A 19,175-nucleotide genomic window follows, 5' to 3' on the forward strand; every position below is an offset into this window, starting at 1 on the left:
TTGAATGCCTTATCCAAAAATTGAGAAAGTAAAGTTACAACCATTGAAGAGGTTAAAGATTTAAATTTTATGTCAATTGAGTCTCTTATAAACTCTCTAACTTCCTATGAATTGAACCTTGAATATAAAGTACAAGGGAGGAAAATATTAGGGCCAAGAGAAGTATTGCTCTCAAAACTTATCAAGAAGAGAAAGATTTACTCTCACTTGATGGTGAGGATGTACATGATATGATTCTTATGATAAAAATCATCAATAAACTCTTCCAATAAGAAAGGATTTAGAAAAGCTGGATCAAGTAACAACCAATTCTCAAATTCCACCAAAATAAGAGTAAATAGAAAATAAAATTTCAACAACTTACAAATTACATGGAATGAGTGCAATTTCAATGGTGAGATTGAATAAGCATATGAAAAGAATCAAATGGCATTTATGGCCATTAAAGATGATAAGATATCTTCTAATTATTCCTCTTATGATGAAAATGATGATGGTATTGAGAAATTTGTAATTAAATTGCATGAGAGTTTGAAAATGTTGTATGGAAAAAATAAAGATTTGAAAATCAAAATAAATGATTTGTTAAAGGAAATTCAAATCTTTTTCAAGAAAATAAAATATTAAAAAAGGAAAATGATGATTAAAAAAAATTAAAGATTGTTTGCAATCAAAGTGATTCAAAAAAGAAATTGGATGAGAAAATAAAATTTTATGAAAAAAATAAAGAAAAACAAATTTTGTTGAGAAAAATTTGTATGATCTTAATAATTTTTTTAAAAAGGAGAAACAACGTGTTTTGAAAAAAAAAAGATTAAGAACACTTTGGTTAATAAAAATTTTACTACCTATAGAAAAAATGGATCATGTTTTGTTAGATCCTCTCATGTGAGAAATACTCTTATTTTATGTGATTATTGTTGCCAATATGGGCATATGAAAAGAGGGAGTTATGTGAAAAGAAATGTGAATTTTGGAATGAAAAACATTTGGGTATTGAAAGATATAACTAACCCCCATGGACATAAGAGTATTTGGGTACCAAAAGTGAGTTTCTTTGTATAGGTATCCAAGAAGAATTTGATCCAAATGGAGTTTGAAAAATGATGTAACATGTCACTTAGACTCAAAAGAACAAGGAAATTGAAAGTTTGAAAAGGTGTGAAAGAATGAACGGTGGACATGGAAGACTATAGAGGCAACAAACTCTTCAAATAGATACAATATTATGTCTGTGATGAGGCACATTTTTCAAAGGCTGAATTATGATATTTATTTCAAATCTTGAGTGTTACAAATTTATGATATCATTTGCCTATTTTGTATTTAAATGGAATGATCTTAATCTCATAATGAATGAGGTAATTGTATCATATATGATTAATTGTTGATGATACTATTGCAGGCTTCTTGGTTCATGTTGATGAAAATTAATATAGTCTCAATTTTAGGGGGAGTTTCTTTCAATTTCTTCTTTTATACTATGTCCCTTTATACTTATTTATTTTTGGATGATGTCAAAATAGGGAGAAGTTTGAATGATATCTCTTTATGTAATAGGTTTGTACTTAGGGGGAGTTTATTTGAATTTATTAAAGAAATCATAATTTTATTTATCATCATCAAAAAGGGGGAGATTGAAAACTTAGGTTGATCAATCCTTGGTTTTGATGATAATGAAATTAAATGATGATTTGGACTAATATTTTTATATGAGAAATATTTAAAGATAGGAATCTTGCAATTTGAAAAAAGGAGAATAACATATCAAGAAGGATTAAAAAAGAAATCTACCTTTCGGAAGCAAGGATTAGATGCTCTGTTCTACAAACAGCGAGTATTCTTCGAACACTTCAATTGCACGCTCATTCCTTCTATCGGCCGTCTGGCACAAACAGGGTTGAAACTTGAACATTCTATTTTCTATCGAACGCAGGCTAACAGACGCAGAGTTATTGGATCGGACGTCGTACAGAGTATTGGACATTCGACACGATTGGTTCGGACGTCCGACAGGTCCAACGAATAGTTTTTTGACCGTTAGAGGAGCTTTTGGGGTATAGTTTCACCGCCTATAAATATCCCCAAGTATGAGAAGAATAGAAGACTTTACCTACATAAAATACAAGTTTTCTAAGAGTGATTCTTGGGTAGAAAAAACATTTTGATTGTTGTATAGGTATGAGAAAGTTGGGTTTGTGAGATTTCTCAAGAGGAGAACTAAAATGTTGTGAAGGTCAACCTCACTTGTACAATAGCTCTTAGTTGGTTAATTAGTTGGCAACCAATTGTAGCATAGTGAACATTAACTAACAGTGTTGTAAAACTCTTTGATTTAACTAAAGAGTGTTTAAGGTGAGTAAAGAGTGATCCCTCTTATGTACAAGGTGGTTTGCAACACCATCAATTGAAGAGACTATTAGATTGGAATTAACTTCAAGTTTGAAAGAAATTTGAAAGTTTTGGTTTGGATATCTATCTCTTTCTTTTCATTTTTTGTTACTTAATTGTGCAATCTTTATTGCTCTTGTGATACCTCGACTTTTAGGATAATGTTTTTGTTTAGTCTCAAAGAGGATATTACGGTTTCTTTATTTTATTTTTGTTTTAAAACATTGTTTTATTTTAAAGACTAGAAACCCTACTTGTACTTTAAAACCCTAGTTTACTTGTGACTAACAGGTTGTGTTTAAATCCCTCATATTTGACTCAAACCCCTAATTTTATTCCATGGAATTGTAAAATTCATCACATTTTTCTTAAAATTCCCTTTTATTTGAAATACATTACCTTATTATAGCTATACTACTTATTTACATCCTCAAGGGTTAGAATAAAGAATAGAATTAAGAGTTTTACCCTTAGTTTTATAGTTCGGGTAAATTAGAGTTTTCACGTATTTTGGTAATGTGATTAAGTGTGGAGGTTTGTGTACTAAATTTAGTAATTAAGAGTGAGTTTTAGATGAGAAATAATATGAGATTAGAAGTGAGAATAATAAGTTAGTGAATTATAAGTAAAAATCCTAGTACGTGCGAGTTAAGGAAAAACGGGTAGAACCGACGTGCACCGTTTGTTACCGAGTGAGTGCACCACGTGAACACCACTTTATTACCTTAATACCCTTGCTATTAATTGAGTCAAATCAGCCCCAAAATATCTGATAAAGCAGCTGAAAAGTTGGACAAAAAATAAGAGAGAGAAAAGAAAATTTTGACCACCAATCAAATTGTGACATGTGTTAAACTTTGACCAAGCCTTTTTCTTGCTTTCTTATCTTTCCTTGGGCTACATTTCTTCTTCATTTCTGCACATTTGGCCGTGAGCGTGAGGAGAGAAAAGGAGAGAAAGAAACACTTCATTCCATCTTGATTTCTTGCTCAATCTTGCAAACTAACCGATAGATTCACCAAATAATCCATGGAAGTTGCTTAGGAAGGTGGATTGCCATCTTGGAGTGGGGAGTTTTGGTGGTTCAAGCTTCCTAGAGGCTGTTGTGCTTCTCCAATACTAGGTAAGGAAGGTATTAGTTCATGGTTGTACTACTTAATGGTTTACAAGTGAAAGTTATGGTTTGCTGGGTAGATCTCATGGTTTAGTAGTAGATTTGGTCAATTCCAGCTTTGTAGTGTAAAATTTTAGCTTTGGGTTTGAATGATTTTCTTCTTATACTTGCTGTATGTATGGTATATGATGTATATAAGCTTGTATATGAGGTTGTAGTGCTGGTTTCAAGCTTAAAATGAGAGTTATACCTTGAATGGAGAAAATTTCCAGAATATCGGTTTCTTATGGTTCAGTTCTGGTTGTTTCTGTTTGAGTATGTTAGAGACCGAACCAGCCTTAGCCCAAAACATGAAAGTTGTATATAATGATGTTTTATAGTTGTATACAAAATTTCAACTCAATCGGAGCAACGTAGCCTGTAAAAAGACTGAAATACCCCTAACTCTCATAGGTTTAGTCCAATGGACAATTTTGATATTTCACAACACTAACCGTGTCTGTTCACCATGATCCGTACTGATTTAGCATTGAACAAAACATGAAAGTTGTAGTGTTATGTCTTAAATTTCCCACGCCCCTGGAATCACCTTTATTGGACTTCGGTAGCCTGAGTTATTGTCATTTACGTATAGTACGGTTAAGTAGCCCGAGTGTGAGATTCAAGTTCTGTAATTTGAAATTTTGACCTAGCTAAACTACGAACTAGACTGAGTGGTCTTCATCAAAGTTGTATTTCTCTGCCTTAGCTTCGAAATGGTATAAATTTCACCCTAATCCGATAAGCGTAGCTCCGGTTGTGTCTGTTACGCAAAACAACGTCAAATCTGCCTTTTGTTTCCTAACTTAAACTTCATTTCCGCACATGTTCTTAGCTTGATTTTGTACTTGTATGACCTTGAGCCTATTGGGCGGCTAATGAAATGAAATTATGTCGTGTGTAACTTTGGGTTTGATTGAGGAAAAGAATGAAGCCATAAATGGCTGGAAAATAGGTAAATACAAAGGGCGTGCTGCCCAAATTTACGCTCGAGAACTAGGTAGATATGCTTGCGACTTGAGTAAGGTTTGAGAGCGAATACCACTTGAACCATCTAGGATATTGCACCTTCTTTTATCGAGGTATATAAGTTAGAATTTGGCCGACCTTGTACCCTTGGAAAAATGAAATTTGTGACTAATAGATATACTTTTCTCCATTTCGTCGACCCAAATGGTATTTCGAAGTATAATTGTTTCCAAGTTTCAAAGTCTTAAGAGCGAGCATGAATTTCTTAGAATTTGATAAGTATCTTGAATACTACTCAAACGAGTTGCATTTACTTGATTTTCTTGAAGCGAAACTCCTATGTTTCGAACTCTAGAAAATTTTACATTCGTAAATGATATTTTATCGCAGATTTGGACTCCAACCAAGGAGTTGGACCTGAACGTGTTTTTGAGAGGCACTAGACTTTTGGTGAGTGTTTCCAAATATCTGGTTGAACTTGACACTTGTTTTGATACTTGATCCATGAAAATACATGAAACGAGATTTGTTGATCGGGCAAGGGTGTACTTTATCGCACTTACCCTAATATGATATCTACGTGTTTATTGTTGCAATTAACTTGATATACTTGTACTTGATTTGTAAGTGTGGAGCGGCAGAATGTACCACACTCTATCCGAGTGGGAGGTGCCTCTCATTCCCATCTCCATAGTTTTATTTTAATTCAGTCGATTGGAGTGTTACCTCATCGACTTTTGGGGACCCCAAACCCCACTGGCTAGTTAATCAAGTCGAGCCGGCAAGGGCTTGATCGATTAGATAACGAACCATGGGTAGTTAGTAATGTCGAGTGGAGTGTTATCTCCTCGACTAATCGGTATACTCGAGTATTACCACCAATATTTATTGAGGATTTTGGGCCCAGTAGGGGGTGTGAATGGTGGACGGAAAGTAGTGTAAGTGGTGCTCTACTGGATTGGTTACTTACTTGAAGGTTGACGGAGTGTCAACTATTACTTGATCAAGCTCTGGTAATGCAATGGGAATTTGGCTCCTGAGAGCCATCCGTATCCTTATACTTTGGAGTGATTATTGTTTATTGGATTATTGTTCCTTTTGAAAACTTTTACACTCGCTCACTTTGAGATTTGCTACTTGAAGTATTATTGCTCACTTTTATGAACTTTTCATGCTCATTACTTTGTTACATGATACTTGCACTTTTAAATAAGGGTTAACTTGCTATTTGGAACCTCACTGGGCTTTTAGCTCATTCCACGTCATTTGTTTTCCTTACAGGGGGTACGAGCGAGGCGTGAGACGTACAGGCTAGCGTAGTCTATTTATTTTGACTTTTGGAATTGTACTCACACTAGTACCTGACTAGGGTTGATTGTACTCGTATTGTAAACGCTTTGAAGTATTTTGGTGTGTAGAATCTTTGTATCTGGATTTGAGCATCAAAGTATATATATATTAAGTTGAAAAGGGTGTGTTATTTATTTTCTAAGGATGTGCGTTGTTATTTTTTTTTCTTGAGCTATGAGTGAGTGAGTCCTGGCGAGAGCTGGGCAGGCGGTCCACCGAACCCTTTGGTTCGCCTTAGGGTGAGGTGGGGCTGTCACAGCTCTACACTTGTTTTATATTTGTGAATTTGTGCAATTAGTTGTAGTATAGTTATCGAGTGAAAATTTGTTTTATTTGTTTGGTTTGTGCGAACAACCTAATTCACCCTTTCTCTTAGATTGTTTTTGGGCCTACACTCCCCATTCAATTTTTTGTTTGATTTTGGATCTAAAGATGAAAGGTGTGAAGATTTTTTGAATATTTTGAATACTTCAAGTATGTTTTTACTTGATATCAGACCAAAAATGTGACATTTCCTAGAGTACTTTTCGTATTTTCGTTATCCAATTGTATCGTGAAATGACATCATTTGGAGGTTTTTGGATAATGGATGAGATTAGGAGAAATAAACAAGGGAGGATGCTACATACAAGATTTCCAATGTGTAATGAAAAATAATCAGGATATGCCTTCTCCAAAAAAATTTCACTAGAAATAGACATAACTCTTCCATCACGAGAAATGTTGCATAAGCATATCGTGATTTTTTTTTTCACTTTTTGTGACAATACTTAAAAGTTAAAATGGTTAGAAAGGATTTTAAAGCAAAAGAAGCCTTGGATTCAGGGTGAAACAACTTAAGTTAAAATTTTGAGAATGGGGTACCTTCAATTCTCACAAGTTGGAATGGGTAACTCACAAGTTGGTTGTTAGATTATAAATTTAAGTTGCATTTATCTCAATATTTGTAGGTTTGCTCATAATTTTAATGAGTTGTGATGTGTTAGCTCATAATCTTAATTTAAGATGGGGAAGGGAAAGGAGAAAAAGGAGATGTGGTGGAGGTGGAAATAGGGAGACGGAGCAAGAGGGAGGGTGGCAGCTAGGTAAAAAGGGAGAGAGAAATTAATCATTGGTGGTTTATTTTTTAGTGAACATAATAAGTTAATTGTCAAATTTGCCTTTCAAAAATTGATCATGTGATAGGTCCATGATCTATTCTAACCAAAATTTGACCGGAAAGGTAAAAGGGGACCAAATAGAATGTTTTCTATATATTAAAAACTAAAATCAATCATTTTAACTCTAAGGAACTAAAATTTAATAGATGTATATGCGAGGGACACTCCAACACCATGTTAATGTACTGTTCAAGGTCCGTAACATTGAATTTAAATACAAAACATCTTATTTACTAATACAATTAATTCCTATGAAACCATTATTGGATTGTAGCTTCCAACATTATGTATTGAATGTTCCACAAACTCAAGGAAATTTTGGCATCAAGAATATATTTAGCAAAGATAGTTCTCTCCATTCAAGTTTTTGCTTGATGTTTGATCCAAAGATGAAAGATGTGAAGATTTTTCGAATACTTTGAATACATCAAGCATGTTTATGCTTGATATCAGACAAAAAATGTGACATTTCCTAGAGTACTTTTGGTATTTCTGTTATCCACATGTACTGTGAAACTATATCATTTACAGGTTTTTAGATAATGGATAAGATTAGGAGAAATAAACAAGAGAGAATGCTACATACAAGATTTCTAATGTATAATAAAATAAATCAGGAAATGCCTCTGTGACGACCCCACCTCCCCCTAGGCAAACCCCAGTGTTTAGCGGATCGCCTGTCCAACTCTCGCCAGGACTCACTCACTCACGTCAAGAAAATAAGTTGCAACTTCAAAAGTAAAGGAAACTATAGTTTCCAAGCTTAAAAAGTACATTTACATTCATTGGTATCTCAACCATTCATACATATCCGAATATAACAAGAGATTCAAGTTCTGGTTACACTTATAACCCTAATCAAGCACTAGCGCTAGTGGACAAAAGTTAAAAGTCTAGAGAAAACTAGCCTTTCCAGCTTCACGCCTATGCTTGTACCCCTTGTAAGGAAAACAAAAGCTAATAAAGTGAACCAAAACTCAGTGAGGTTCCAAAACTTCATGCAGACCCAAGTAGCAAGTTGGTCATTATGTAAAACTTGAAATCTTAAAATGAGCGAGTGTAAAAGTTTATAAAAAGAAAGAATAACACTACAAGTAACAATCATTTCCAAGTATAAGGATATAGATGGCTCTCAAGAGCCAAATTCCCGTTCCATTACTTGATCCGAACCCGATGATACCCTGTCAACGTTTAAAGAAGCAAAATCATGACCGTAGATCTCCACTTTACACCAATTTCCATCCACCAATAAATCCCTTACTAGACCCGAACTTCAAAGTAAAAGTGATGGTAATACTCGAGTATACCGAATCTAGTAGACCATATCCAAAAGATTATACAATAAATAATAAATAGTACTTATGGTTCGCCAGTCTCCTCGACCAAGCCCTTACTGGCTCGATTCGACTGACTAACCAATAGGGTGAGGATAAAAGTAGTGAGACAGGATGAGAGACACCTCCTACTTGGATTGAGTGTGGTACATGTTACCGCTCAGTACTTACAAGTCAAGTACAAGATCTCAGGTAGTATTCAAGTTGTACACATGTATATCAAGTCAATAATAACCAATAAACAGTAACAAATTGCATTAGAGCAAGTGTGATAAAGTACACCCTTGTCCGTCCAAACAAGTCATGTATTTCTTTCAAATATCAAGTTCAATCATGCACTTAGAAACACTCATCAACAATTTATTTCTTTTCAAAATCATGTCCAAGGTCAACTCCTTGGTTGGAGTCCAAATCTATGATAAAAATCATTGGACAGTTTGAAAGCAATTAGGGTTCAAAATATAAGAGTTTCGCTTAAAGAAAAGCAAATAAATGAAACTCGTTGAAATAGTATTCATTTCACTTATCAAACTCTAGAAAATTCATGCTCGCTCGTTTGGTTTCGATAAAGAAGCGATTAACATTTTTAAATTCACAACTTGGTCTAAAAGATGAGGAAAACGTATTTATAGCGGTCGCTACTTTCGCCTTTTAAACGTATGAGTTTTGGCAAAAAATTCAGCTTACATGCCTCTACTAAAGGAAACTTAAATACCCTAGACAACCGAAGTCCAATTTATCCCCGAATCACAGCTCAAGTTCCAAGTTCACTCACTTAACCTTCGAATGAAAATTTGGGCAACATACCCTTTGTATTTATCCATTTTTCCAGCCATTTAAGGCTTCATGTTTTCCCTCAAATCAATCCAACTCAAGCACCACAAGTAAACATATCAAGATAGCTCTTCATCTAGGCTTAAAACCATCAAAATATAAGTAATTTCTAGCAAATAATCAACCACTACCAAAGCTGGAATTTTCTTATCAAAGCTGGAAATTCATCTTTTAACACTAAAAAGTAACAACCATGCCACTAATCACCTCACAAGTTCAATATCCAAGCTCCATACCAACATAAGATAGTTGAACAACATAAATCAAGGCTAAAATAGCAAACCCTAGCTAAATTTTTTTTTTGGCAACCCCCAGAGCTGGGGTTGGGATGCCAGCCCCAATTTTATTACTTTAGGACAGTTCCTGAGGGGGGAATAAACCTGACCTCATCTATACAAGCCCAATATAAGACACTTACTTAACGCGATGTCTTCGAATAGACGGGTAAGCCAATTTATCCAAACGATATTCGCCCCTGGCTACCGCTGGCAGGCTATTTAGATGTTCATAGAAACAGACCAACTCAGACAGGGTACCCCGACATTGGCCAGAATATCCGCAACCTTATTAGCTTGTCGGTAATAATGCTTGAATTGTATACTCCGCTTAGAAAGTGTGCAGCACTGCTCGACCTCACCACTAATTGACCACCGGCATTGGGAATTATTCCTCAGAATCTGTATTAACAACCTCTAATCCAATTCAACAATCAACTGCCGTACCATCTTCCTCTGGACACACAGTTGCAACCCAAGCAATAACGCTTTAGCTTCAGATTGCAAGCTAGTCCCATAGCCAAAGGATCCTGCGAAGGCAAAGATAAAGGACCCCGAGACATCCCTAAGGATCCCCCCTCCACCACTTAGACCCGGATTTCCTTTAGAACACCCATCTATATTCAACTTAAACGTTCCCAAGACTGGAGGTCCTAGTTGAAATTTCACTAAACAATCCAAAACTAGAAAATCATCCATAATATTCCAAGATTCAAAGCTTCTATAGCATATTTAGCAAGATTAAGAAAGAGAAAAGAAGTGGATGAACTTATACCTTCTATAACCTTCTTGAAAGTGAGGAACCAAGCTATTTCTTGCAAAACTTTCACCACACCAACCTTCCTAACACCCTTGATGCAAGTTTAATCGGTTTAGTTTTTGTGATTCAACTCAAACAAGGCTAAATTAAGATGAAAATGGAAGGTTTTCCTCTCTTGTTTTTTCTCTCCTAGAGCTCGGCCAAGATGAAGAAATAATGAGGGAAAGTTAGCCAAAATGGAAGATAAGAAGAAAGGAAAATGTCTTGGTCAAACTTCCATGGATTGCCAACACTTGTCACTTAAGATCTTTTCTTTGTTTTTGTTTCTTTTCTTCCTTTTCTTTGGTCAATAATGGTGGCTGACTTTAGAGTTAATTTAGGGGAAATTAAATGAAACAAAAATAAGGAAATTAGGGTAAGAAAGTATTGGTCAAGTGGTGTACTCAATCGATAACAAACGGTGCACGTCGGTTCAAGCCTATTTTCCTTAACTCTCTCGTACTTGTGTTTTAACTTATGATTCACTAACTTATTATTAGCACTTCTAATCACATACTTTCTCTTACTTAATACTCAGTCTTATCCACCAAAATTTAGTACACACACCTCACCAAGTGATCACCCTACCAAAATATACAAAAATCCTTATTTGCTCTAACTATAAAAGTAAGAGTTTTACAACTATTGAGGGAATAAAATTAGTAGCAAAAGAATTATAAAATAATTTATTCAAAATAAGAGGAAATTATAAGAAAATATAAGCAAATTTTCAAGTCATCACAGCCTCTCCTGTGAAAATTTCACTGGAAATAGACATAATTCTTCCACCACTAGAAATGTTGCATAAGCATATTGTGATTTTCTTCTTTTTTTTTCACTTTTTGCGACAATACTCAAAGTTCAAATGGATAGGAAGGATTTAAATCAAAAGCAGCCTTGGACTCAAGGTGAAAACAACTTAAGTTAAAATCTTGAGAATAGAGTACCTAGGTTCAATTCTCACAAGTTGGATGAGTTGGTTGTTAGATTAAAGTAACTTTAAGTTGCATTTATATCATGATTTGCAGGTTAGATCATAATCTTAATGAGTTGCAATGTGTTAATACTAATCCCATCATGATGGATTAATTATAATGTTCTTGAAACAAAAAAGACATTCAAAACCTAGTCTAGTGAGAATTTAGAGATCCTACTCATCAATCCTTGTTACATTCCAAATGCAACTCATTCAACAAATCCTAGAATCTATTCGAAAGCATCCTTATTAATCCTATAATTTGCAGCTCAAAGATTGCCCTACACAGCATTGATTTATAGAAATAATTAAGGATATTAATGAAGAATCACAAGATTTTAAAAGACATTCAAAACCTAGCCTAGTGAGAATTTAGAGATCCTACTCATCAATCCTTGTTACATTCCAAATGCAATTCATTCAACAAATCCTAGAATCTATTCGAAAGCATCCTTATTAATCCTATAATTTGCAGCTCAAAGATTGCCCTACACAGCATTGATTTATAGAAATAATTAAGAATATCAATGAAGAATCACAACATTTTGTGCATAATTTTCAAGTAAAACTTCCAATATAGAATGTCTATTGCTGAGAGATGCACATAATTAGAAGTCAATGCAGGATTGCAAGAACTCAAATAAACATACTTGCACTACGTTCGTATTCACAACCTAAGTTAAAAATGTTCAAATATGCAAAATATATAAGCGTTTTGATGTTTTATATGGAGGTAGGGAAATCAGTGCTATTAAGCCAAGTCAAACTCGAGCAAAACCATGGTTGAACTCAAACTCGAAAGATATGGCCTTGGAGAAGGCGATGTCTCTTGAAAAACATGGTCCAATTTCTCCTCTTTCATTTTCTGATTTCAACTTTCTTAACTTTTTCAAGGGCGTAGAACGCTAAAGGTGGGTTCAGGCTTTCCCCAGACTCCTCTCATCAATGGACTCCTGACATATACAAGGGAGTGCAGTTCGTTCAAGAAATTCCTACCCGTCTGTCTATCTCTGACAACCTTACTATCCTCATTTCCTGTCCCTTGACTAAAAGGTGATTTAAACAAATTTTAAAAAGACAATGAAGGCAATAAAGTGGTAGAATTATCCAGTCGCTATTTTCTTGAAAATTTGAGTTGCAAACAAAAATGAGACAGGACATTAATAAAAAAAAATTTCAAACTTGTTTAACAAAATATTAAGGTTGTTTACTAATTCCTTTGCCTACAAGACATTGCTAGCAAAGCCATGACCTCATTTCCAAATTTAAACTCTATCCATACTCAGGACTTCAATATCATTTCAAGATACTTATAAGCATCCTGGACAAAAAAAAAACATGCTAGTTGAAATCTATTGAATACTTAGATTCCAATTTCCAGAACTTGATATAATGAAAGTAGAGTTGGTTTTCATTCCTTTGCTGCTACGGGTCACTTGATATCTATAGTATAGTTAACCAAGCTACTTGTATGTCAAAACGAAGAAATCTCCATTTGAATCCTCATTTTCAAACTGGCATTTGATGTCACTATGAATTCATACATCCAATCACTCTTCACAGAATCCACAGAAGGCATACAATTCATTGAACTATCGCAGCAAGAATCACAAGCCGAGTTATCTAAGAAACCAGCGAACCCGTTTACCTTTTTGTCTAGGTAGATAGACAACCAAAAGCATAATGTTAGAGATTTTGTTGCCCAGCGAAAGAGTCCGGCTCATCAAGAATCTCAGGATTTGTCGCGTCACGGATATGCACTGCATAGCCAAGATTGATGCGTCCAATGAGTTTGAGTTCCCTACCTACGTTTTCTACACATCTGGTGCAGTTGTTCTTAGCCTTAGACTTTATGTTCAGACTCTCGTTGGTGACAACAACTAAGATATAATTCAGTACAAAGACTCAGAGATTGAGGTGTCTGTATCAACTTACATCAACCTGTTCCAGGTAAACAATTCCCTAAATCAGTTTTTGACAAGGAAGGGATGAGCCACAAACTCACCAGAAAAAAATTATTGGTGAGACCAAGGGAATCATGATTAACACGTTTATCAACTTAGAATCCTATTCAATAAAGACCCTCGAGAGCATAAAGAAGATGCCACCAATCCATCCAATAAGGCCATTGTTAAACTTTAGTGGTGTTAAAAGTAACTAGCATGAAATTGATAGCATTTGACATGGCTAGATGACCAGCCTAATTCGTTCGTGAAGTTCCTTTGCTTTGGTAGCTTTGGGTCTTTCTATGGTGACCAACAAAATGAGATTGCACATGCAATTGAGCATAGTGGATGCCAGTTCTTGTGGTCCTTACGAGGTGCCCCACCAAACATGTCTAGAGTATGTGAGTATGAAAATCCTGAAGAAGACATGTATAAGGTTCTTGGACTGCACTTTCGGGATTGACAAAGTGATCAGATGGGCACCACAAGCACCAGTTTTAGCCCATCCTGCTGTGCAAGGATTTGTGACACATTGCAGTTGGATCTTAGTGCTGGAAGTGCATCATTTGAAGTGCCATTAGCAGTGTGGCCAATGTATGCTGAGCAGCAGATGAATGCCTTTTTGATAGTTAAGGATTTTGGCATAGCTGCAGAGATTAAAATGGATTACAAGAATGATATTATGAATGAAAATGATGTTATTGTGAAATCTATTGAAATAGAGGATGGAATTCGACAATTGATGCAGCCAGACAGTGAAATAAGGAGAAAGGTGAAAGACTTGATGGAGAAGGCAAGAATACCCTTGGTGGAGGGCGGTTTTTTTTTTTTTTGGGTAGATGGTGGTTCTTCTTACACTTCCTTAGGAAGTTTAATTGAGGACTTCTACAACTTGTGTTAAGTAGCTGATAAAATAAAATTTGTATGAGAATTTCAAGACAAGCAAAGTCCAATTTATCCTCGAATCACCGCTCAAGTTCCAAATTCACTCACTTAACTCTCGAATAAAAATTTGGGCAACATACCCTTTATATTTATCCATTTTTTCAGCCATTTAAGGCTTCATGTTTTTCCTCAAATCAACCCAACTCAAGCACCACAAGTAAACATATGAAGATAGCTCTTCATCTAGGCTTAAAACCATCCAAATATTAGTCATTTCTAGCAAATAATCAACCACTACCTGTGACAACCCCACCTCCCCCTAGGGCGTACCCTAGGGTTTAGCGAGTCGCCTGCCCAACTCTCACCAGGACTCAATCACTCGTACCTCGAGAAATAAACTTACATCCATAAAAGTAAATAACACGATAATTCAAACTTATAATGTACATCGATGCACAAACCAAGATACAAAGCTTTATACACCAAAATACTTTATAGTGGTTACAATTCAAGTACAAATCACCCTAGTCGAGTGATAGCGCGAGAACAAATCAAAATTCAAAACATCTAGACTACGCTAGTCTGTACACGTCTCACGCTTCGCTCGTATCCCTGTAAGGAAAACAAAACTAATGGAGTGAGCTAAAGCTCAGTGATGTTCCAAATAGCAAATTTACCATCGAATAAACTAAAAGTAGCATAATAGTGAAATAGCGAGCAAAACAAGTCAAGAAATGAGTAATAATATTTCATATAGCCAAACAATAAATATTCCGCATTTCACATATAAGGATACAGTTGCTTATATCTCGGCTCCACCATAGCTTGATCGATTGGTAGTTGACACTCCGTCAACTTTCAAGTATGGTAACTAGTCCAGTAGAACACCACTTAACTCCAATCTCCATCCACCGACCAACCCCCTTACCGAGCCCGAACTCCACAATAAACACTGATGGTAATATTCGAGTATACCAATTAGTCGAGTAGATAACACTCCACTCGACATCACTAACTACCCAGGGTTCGTTATCTAATCGACCAGACCCTTGCCGGTTCGACTCGACTAACTAGCCACAGGGTTTTTGAAATTTCATGCAAAATACAATTCAGATGCATGTATATCAAGTCAAGTGAAATCGATGAATAATGATAAATCACATTAGGGCAATTGCGATAAAGTACACTCTTGCCCTATCAATCTATTCATATATCATGTAATCACATTGGTCAAATATTAAACACAAATTTCAAATTCAATAAGGTATTTGGAAGCACTCACCAAATATATAGTGTCTCTACGGGTCACGTTTGGGTATTACTCTGGGCTTGGAGTCCAAATTTGAGAGAAAATATCGTTTAAGATCTTTGAAAATCAACTAAGGTTCAAAACTTGGACGTTTCGTTTAACAAGAATCAAGTAATTGAAATTTATTTGAAAAATATTCATAAAACTCTTGCTCGCTATTCAAACTGTGAAACTTGGTAGCAATTATACTTTGAAATACCATTTGAGTCGAAGGAACAAGGAAAACGTATTTCTATTAATCGTTATTTTCATTTTCCCAGGGGTACAAGTTTCGGCCGAATTCTAACTTATATATCTCGATAAAAGAAGACGCAAATATTCTAGATGGTCCAAGTGGTATTCGTTATCAAATCCTTACGCAAGTTGCGAGTATATCTACCTAGCCCTTAAGCGCAAATTTGGGCGGCACGCCCTTTGTATTTACCTATTTTTCAGTCATTTATGGCTTCATTCTTTTCCTCAATCAGTCCCAAAATCACACACAGATAATCTCATTACAACAGCCATTCAATAGGCTCAATGTCATACGATCACAAAACCAAGCTAGAAAAATGACCGGAAATAAAGTTTAAGACATAGAACAAAAGACAGATTCGACGTCTCTTAGCGTAACGATCCCAACTGAAACTACGCTTATCAGATTGATGTACAATTTATACCGTTTCAAAGCTAAGACAAAGGGTTACAATGTTGATGAAGACAACTCAACCCAGTTCATAGCGTATCCAGGTCAAATTTACAAATTACAGAACCAGAATATCACCGTTAGGTTGGTTAATAGTACTGTTTCAAATGACAATAACTCAGGCTACAAAAGTCTGATTGAGGCGTTTTCAGGTGCGTTGGAAAGCTAAAACACAGCACTACAATTTTTTGTGTTTTGACCAAATGCTAATTTAGTACAGATCAGGGTGAAAAAATGTGGCCAGAATGATGAAATGTCAAAACTGTCCACAGGGCTCTGCCTATGGTAGTCAAGGGTATTTTTGTCTTTTCAAATGCTACAGTGATTTGATTGAGTTGAAATTTTTCAGGAAGCTATAAAACATGATTTCCTACAACTTTCATGTTTTGAGCTAAGCCTAATTCGGCATCCATCATGACCGAATGGAACTGGTCAGAACAGGGCAATCTAAAAACTCAAACCTGGAATTTAGTGAATTCAAAGTGTAAACTTCACATTTCTAGCTTGAACCACTACTACAAATTCCTATACAATATTATATACACCATATACCTTCTAAACAATAAGAAATATAAGTAAACAATTCAAAACCCTAACTCACAATTCCACAACCACAATCATCAAAATCACTTAAGTAGGTATCACAAGCCAAGAATACAAGTTGCTACATAACTTAAGCAAGATTAAGGGAAAGAAATAGAGTGAGCAGCCATACTACCTCAATAAAATGCTTGCAAGAGATATCCTTCCCCTCTCCTTGTAAAATTTTAGCTCCCCAAGCTTCCTAAGCCCAAATTTAGAAGTTAATCGGTTTAGATTTCTTGATTTCTCACTCAAACAAGCTAAACTCAAGATGGAAATGTAGTTTTCTTTCTCTTGTTTTCTCCCTCAAGGCTCACGGCTGGAATGGCTGAAATGAAGAGCAAGTTAAGTGATTTTTGGTGATAAATATGGAAGAAATTAGTTGGTCAACAACCTTAGGATGATCGCCACTTATCGCCATGAGATGAACTTTCAAATTTTTTTCTTTTTCCCTTGTTTTCTAGTTAATAATTTCGGCCATCAAGAGCTAAGTAAGGGGCTGATATTTTGCACTAATATCAATGATGTTTTATGGTAGGAAAGTGGTGGCCAAGTGGTAAGTTAAATCGGTAGTGAACGATACCCGTCGGTTCAAGCCAATTTTTCTTAAATCGCGTATACTAGGGTTTTGACTTATAATTCACTAACTTATTATTATCACTTCTCATCACACACTTAATATCATCTAAAACTCACTCTTAATCACTAAATTTAATCCACACTCCGTACCGAATAGTCACACTACGAAAAGGCGTAAAAATCCTAATTTGCGATAACTTGAAAACGAAAGGAAAAACCCTTAATTCTATGTTCATTTACACTTTTTGTGGGGTAAATGAGTAGTAAGGCTAGTTTAAAGTAATAAAGTTCAAATAAAAGGGAATTTTAAGAAAATTATAAGGGATTTTACAAGTCCTCACACTCTCTCCCCTTTAAGAGAATTTCGATCTCGAAATTCATACCTTTAGTTGTAAATGGGTCTGGATACTTCTCTAGCTCCCAAATTGCTTCCTCCACTCCATGGTGTTTCCATAGAACCTTCACTAATGGAATCTGCTTGTTTCTCAAGTCTTTCACCCTCCTATTTAGTATTCGAATGGGTCGTTCCTCATAGGCTAAAGACTCGTCCAATTCAATATCTTCTGGGGCCAAAATGTGAGTTGGATCCGGATGATATTTCTTAAGCAAAGAAATATGAAAAATGTCATGGATCCGAGACAAACTAGCTGGTAACTCAAGTCGATAAGCTACCTTTCTTATCCGCTGAAGTATATTAAAGGGTCCTATGCATATCGGTTGCAACTTTTTTCCTTTTCCTGCTTTAATCTTTCTTTTCAAGGGAGTAATCCTAAGAAACACTTTATCTCCTATCTCAAATTCCAAATCCTTTTTCCGATGATCGGCATAGCTCTTTTGTCGGCTTTGGGCTGTTTGAAGCCTCTGACGAATCACCTTTACCCTTTCATAGGCTTCCTCAACCCATGGTATTGTAGCCGGATCAATAATCTTCCTCTCTCCTACTTCATCCCAATGGATTGGCAATCGACACTTTCGTCCATACAATGCTTCATATGGGGCCATTTGAATAGAAGAGTGATAGCTATTGTTATACGCGAACTCAACCAAGGTTAAATATTGGCTCCAACTCCCTCCAAAATCTACAATACAGGCTCTCAGCATATCTTCAAGAGTTTGAATGGTTCTCTCAGATTGTCCATCGGTTTGAGGATGATACGCTGTACTATAATTCAACTTAGTTCCTAGAGCCTCTTGCAACTTTTGTCAGAATCGAGACACAAACCTAGGGTCTCTATCGGATACGATACTCACTGGTACCCCATGTAGTCTCACCACTTCATCCATATAGAGTTTGGCAAGTTTCTCTAAAGCATATTTCATATTAACTGGCAGAAAATGTGCGATCTTAGTTAATCGGTCTACTATCACCCAGATCGCATTATGACCTTTTTGAATTTGTGGTAACTCTGATACAAAATCCATCGTTATGTGCTCCCACTTCCATTCAGGAATCTGTAGAGGCTGTAACAGACCCGATAGTTTTTGATGCTCAGCTTTCACTTGTTGGCATGTAAGACACTTTTGTACAAATTGGACAATCTCCGCTTTCATATTATCCCACCAATACAGACTTTTGAGATTCTGGTACATTTTACCACTACCTGGATGCACCGTATATCTAGAACGGTGAGATTCCTTCAAAATCTTCCTCTTTAATTCTTCATCCCTAGGTACAACGACGTGATTTCGGAACCTTAAAATTTCATCAGAATCTAGGTTAAAGTTAGGCAATTCTCGTTTCTTCACTCTTTCCACCCACTTTTGTACCGTCGGTTCTTTCATTTGACCCTCTTTAATCCAATCCAATAGTATCGATTTTACCTCAATATTTCTAAAAATAACTTTCTGCGACTCCAGACGAGGGTTCCATTAACATACATCTTCTAATAAGCTCCATTCTCCTACCATTGAACTTGCTAGTTGAGCCTTTCGACTTAAAGCATCTGCT

General features: G+C 35.7%; 1 protein-coding gene across 1 annotated transcript in view; it reads left to right on the forward strand.

The window, feature by feature from the left end:
* Positions 1-18,741, forward strand: part of LOC113750527 (UDP-glycosyltransferase 71E1-like) — a 32,011-nt gene extending 13,270 nt beyond the window's left edge. The window contains exons 2-5 of the mRNA XM_027294492.1: positions 13,138-13,191; positions 13,417-13,623; positions 13,726-13,980; positions 18,676-18,741. Of these exons, the coding sequence (XP_027150293.1) occupies positions 13,138-13,191; positions 13,417-13,623; positions 13,726-13,980; positions 18,676-18,741 (582 nt within the window). The remainder of the gene's footprint in view (positions 1-13,137; positions 13,192-13,416; positions 13,624-13,725; positions 13,981-18,675) is intronic.
* The last annotated feature ends 434 nt before the right edge of the window (positions 18,742-19,175 follow it).

The sequence above is a fragment of the Coffea eugenioides genome, chromosome 10, assembly GCF_003713205.1.
Source record: "Coffea eugenioides isolate CCC68of chromosome 10, Ceug_1.0, whole genome shotgun sequence".
Taxonomy (NCBI): Eukaryota; Viridiplantae; Streptophyta; class Magnoliopsida; order Gentianales; family Rubiaceae; genus Coffea; species Coffea eugenioides.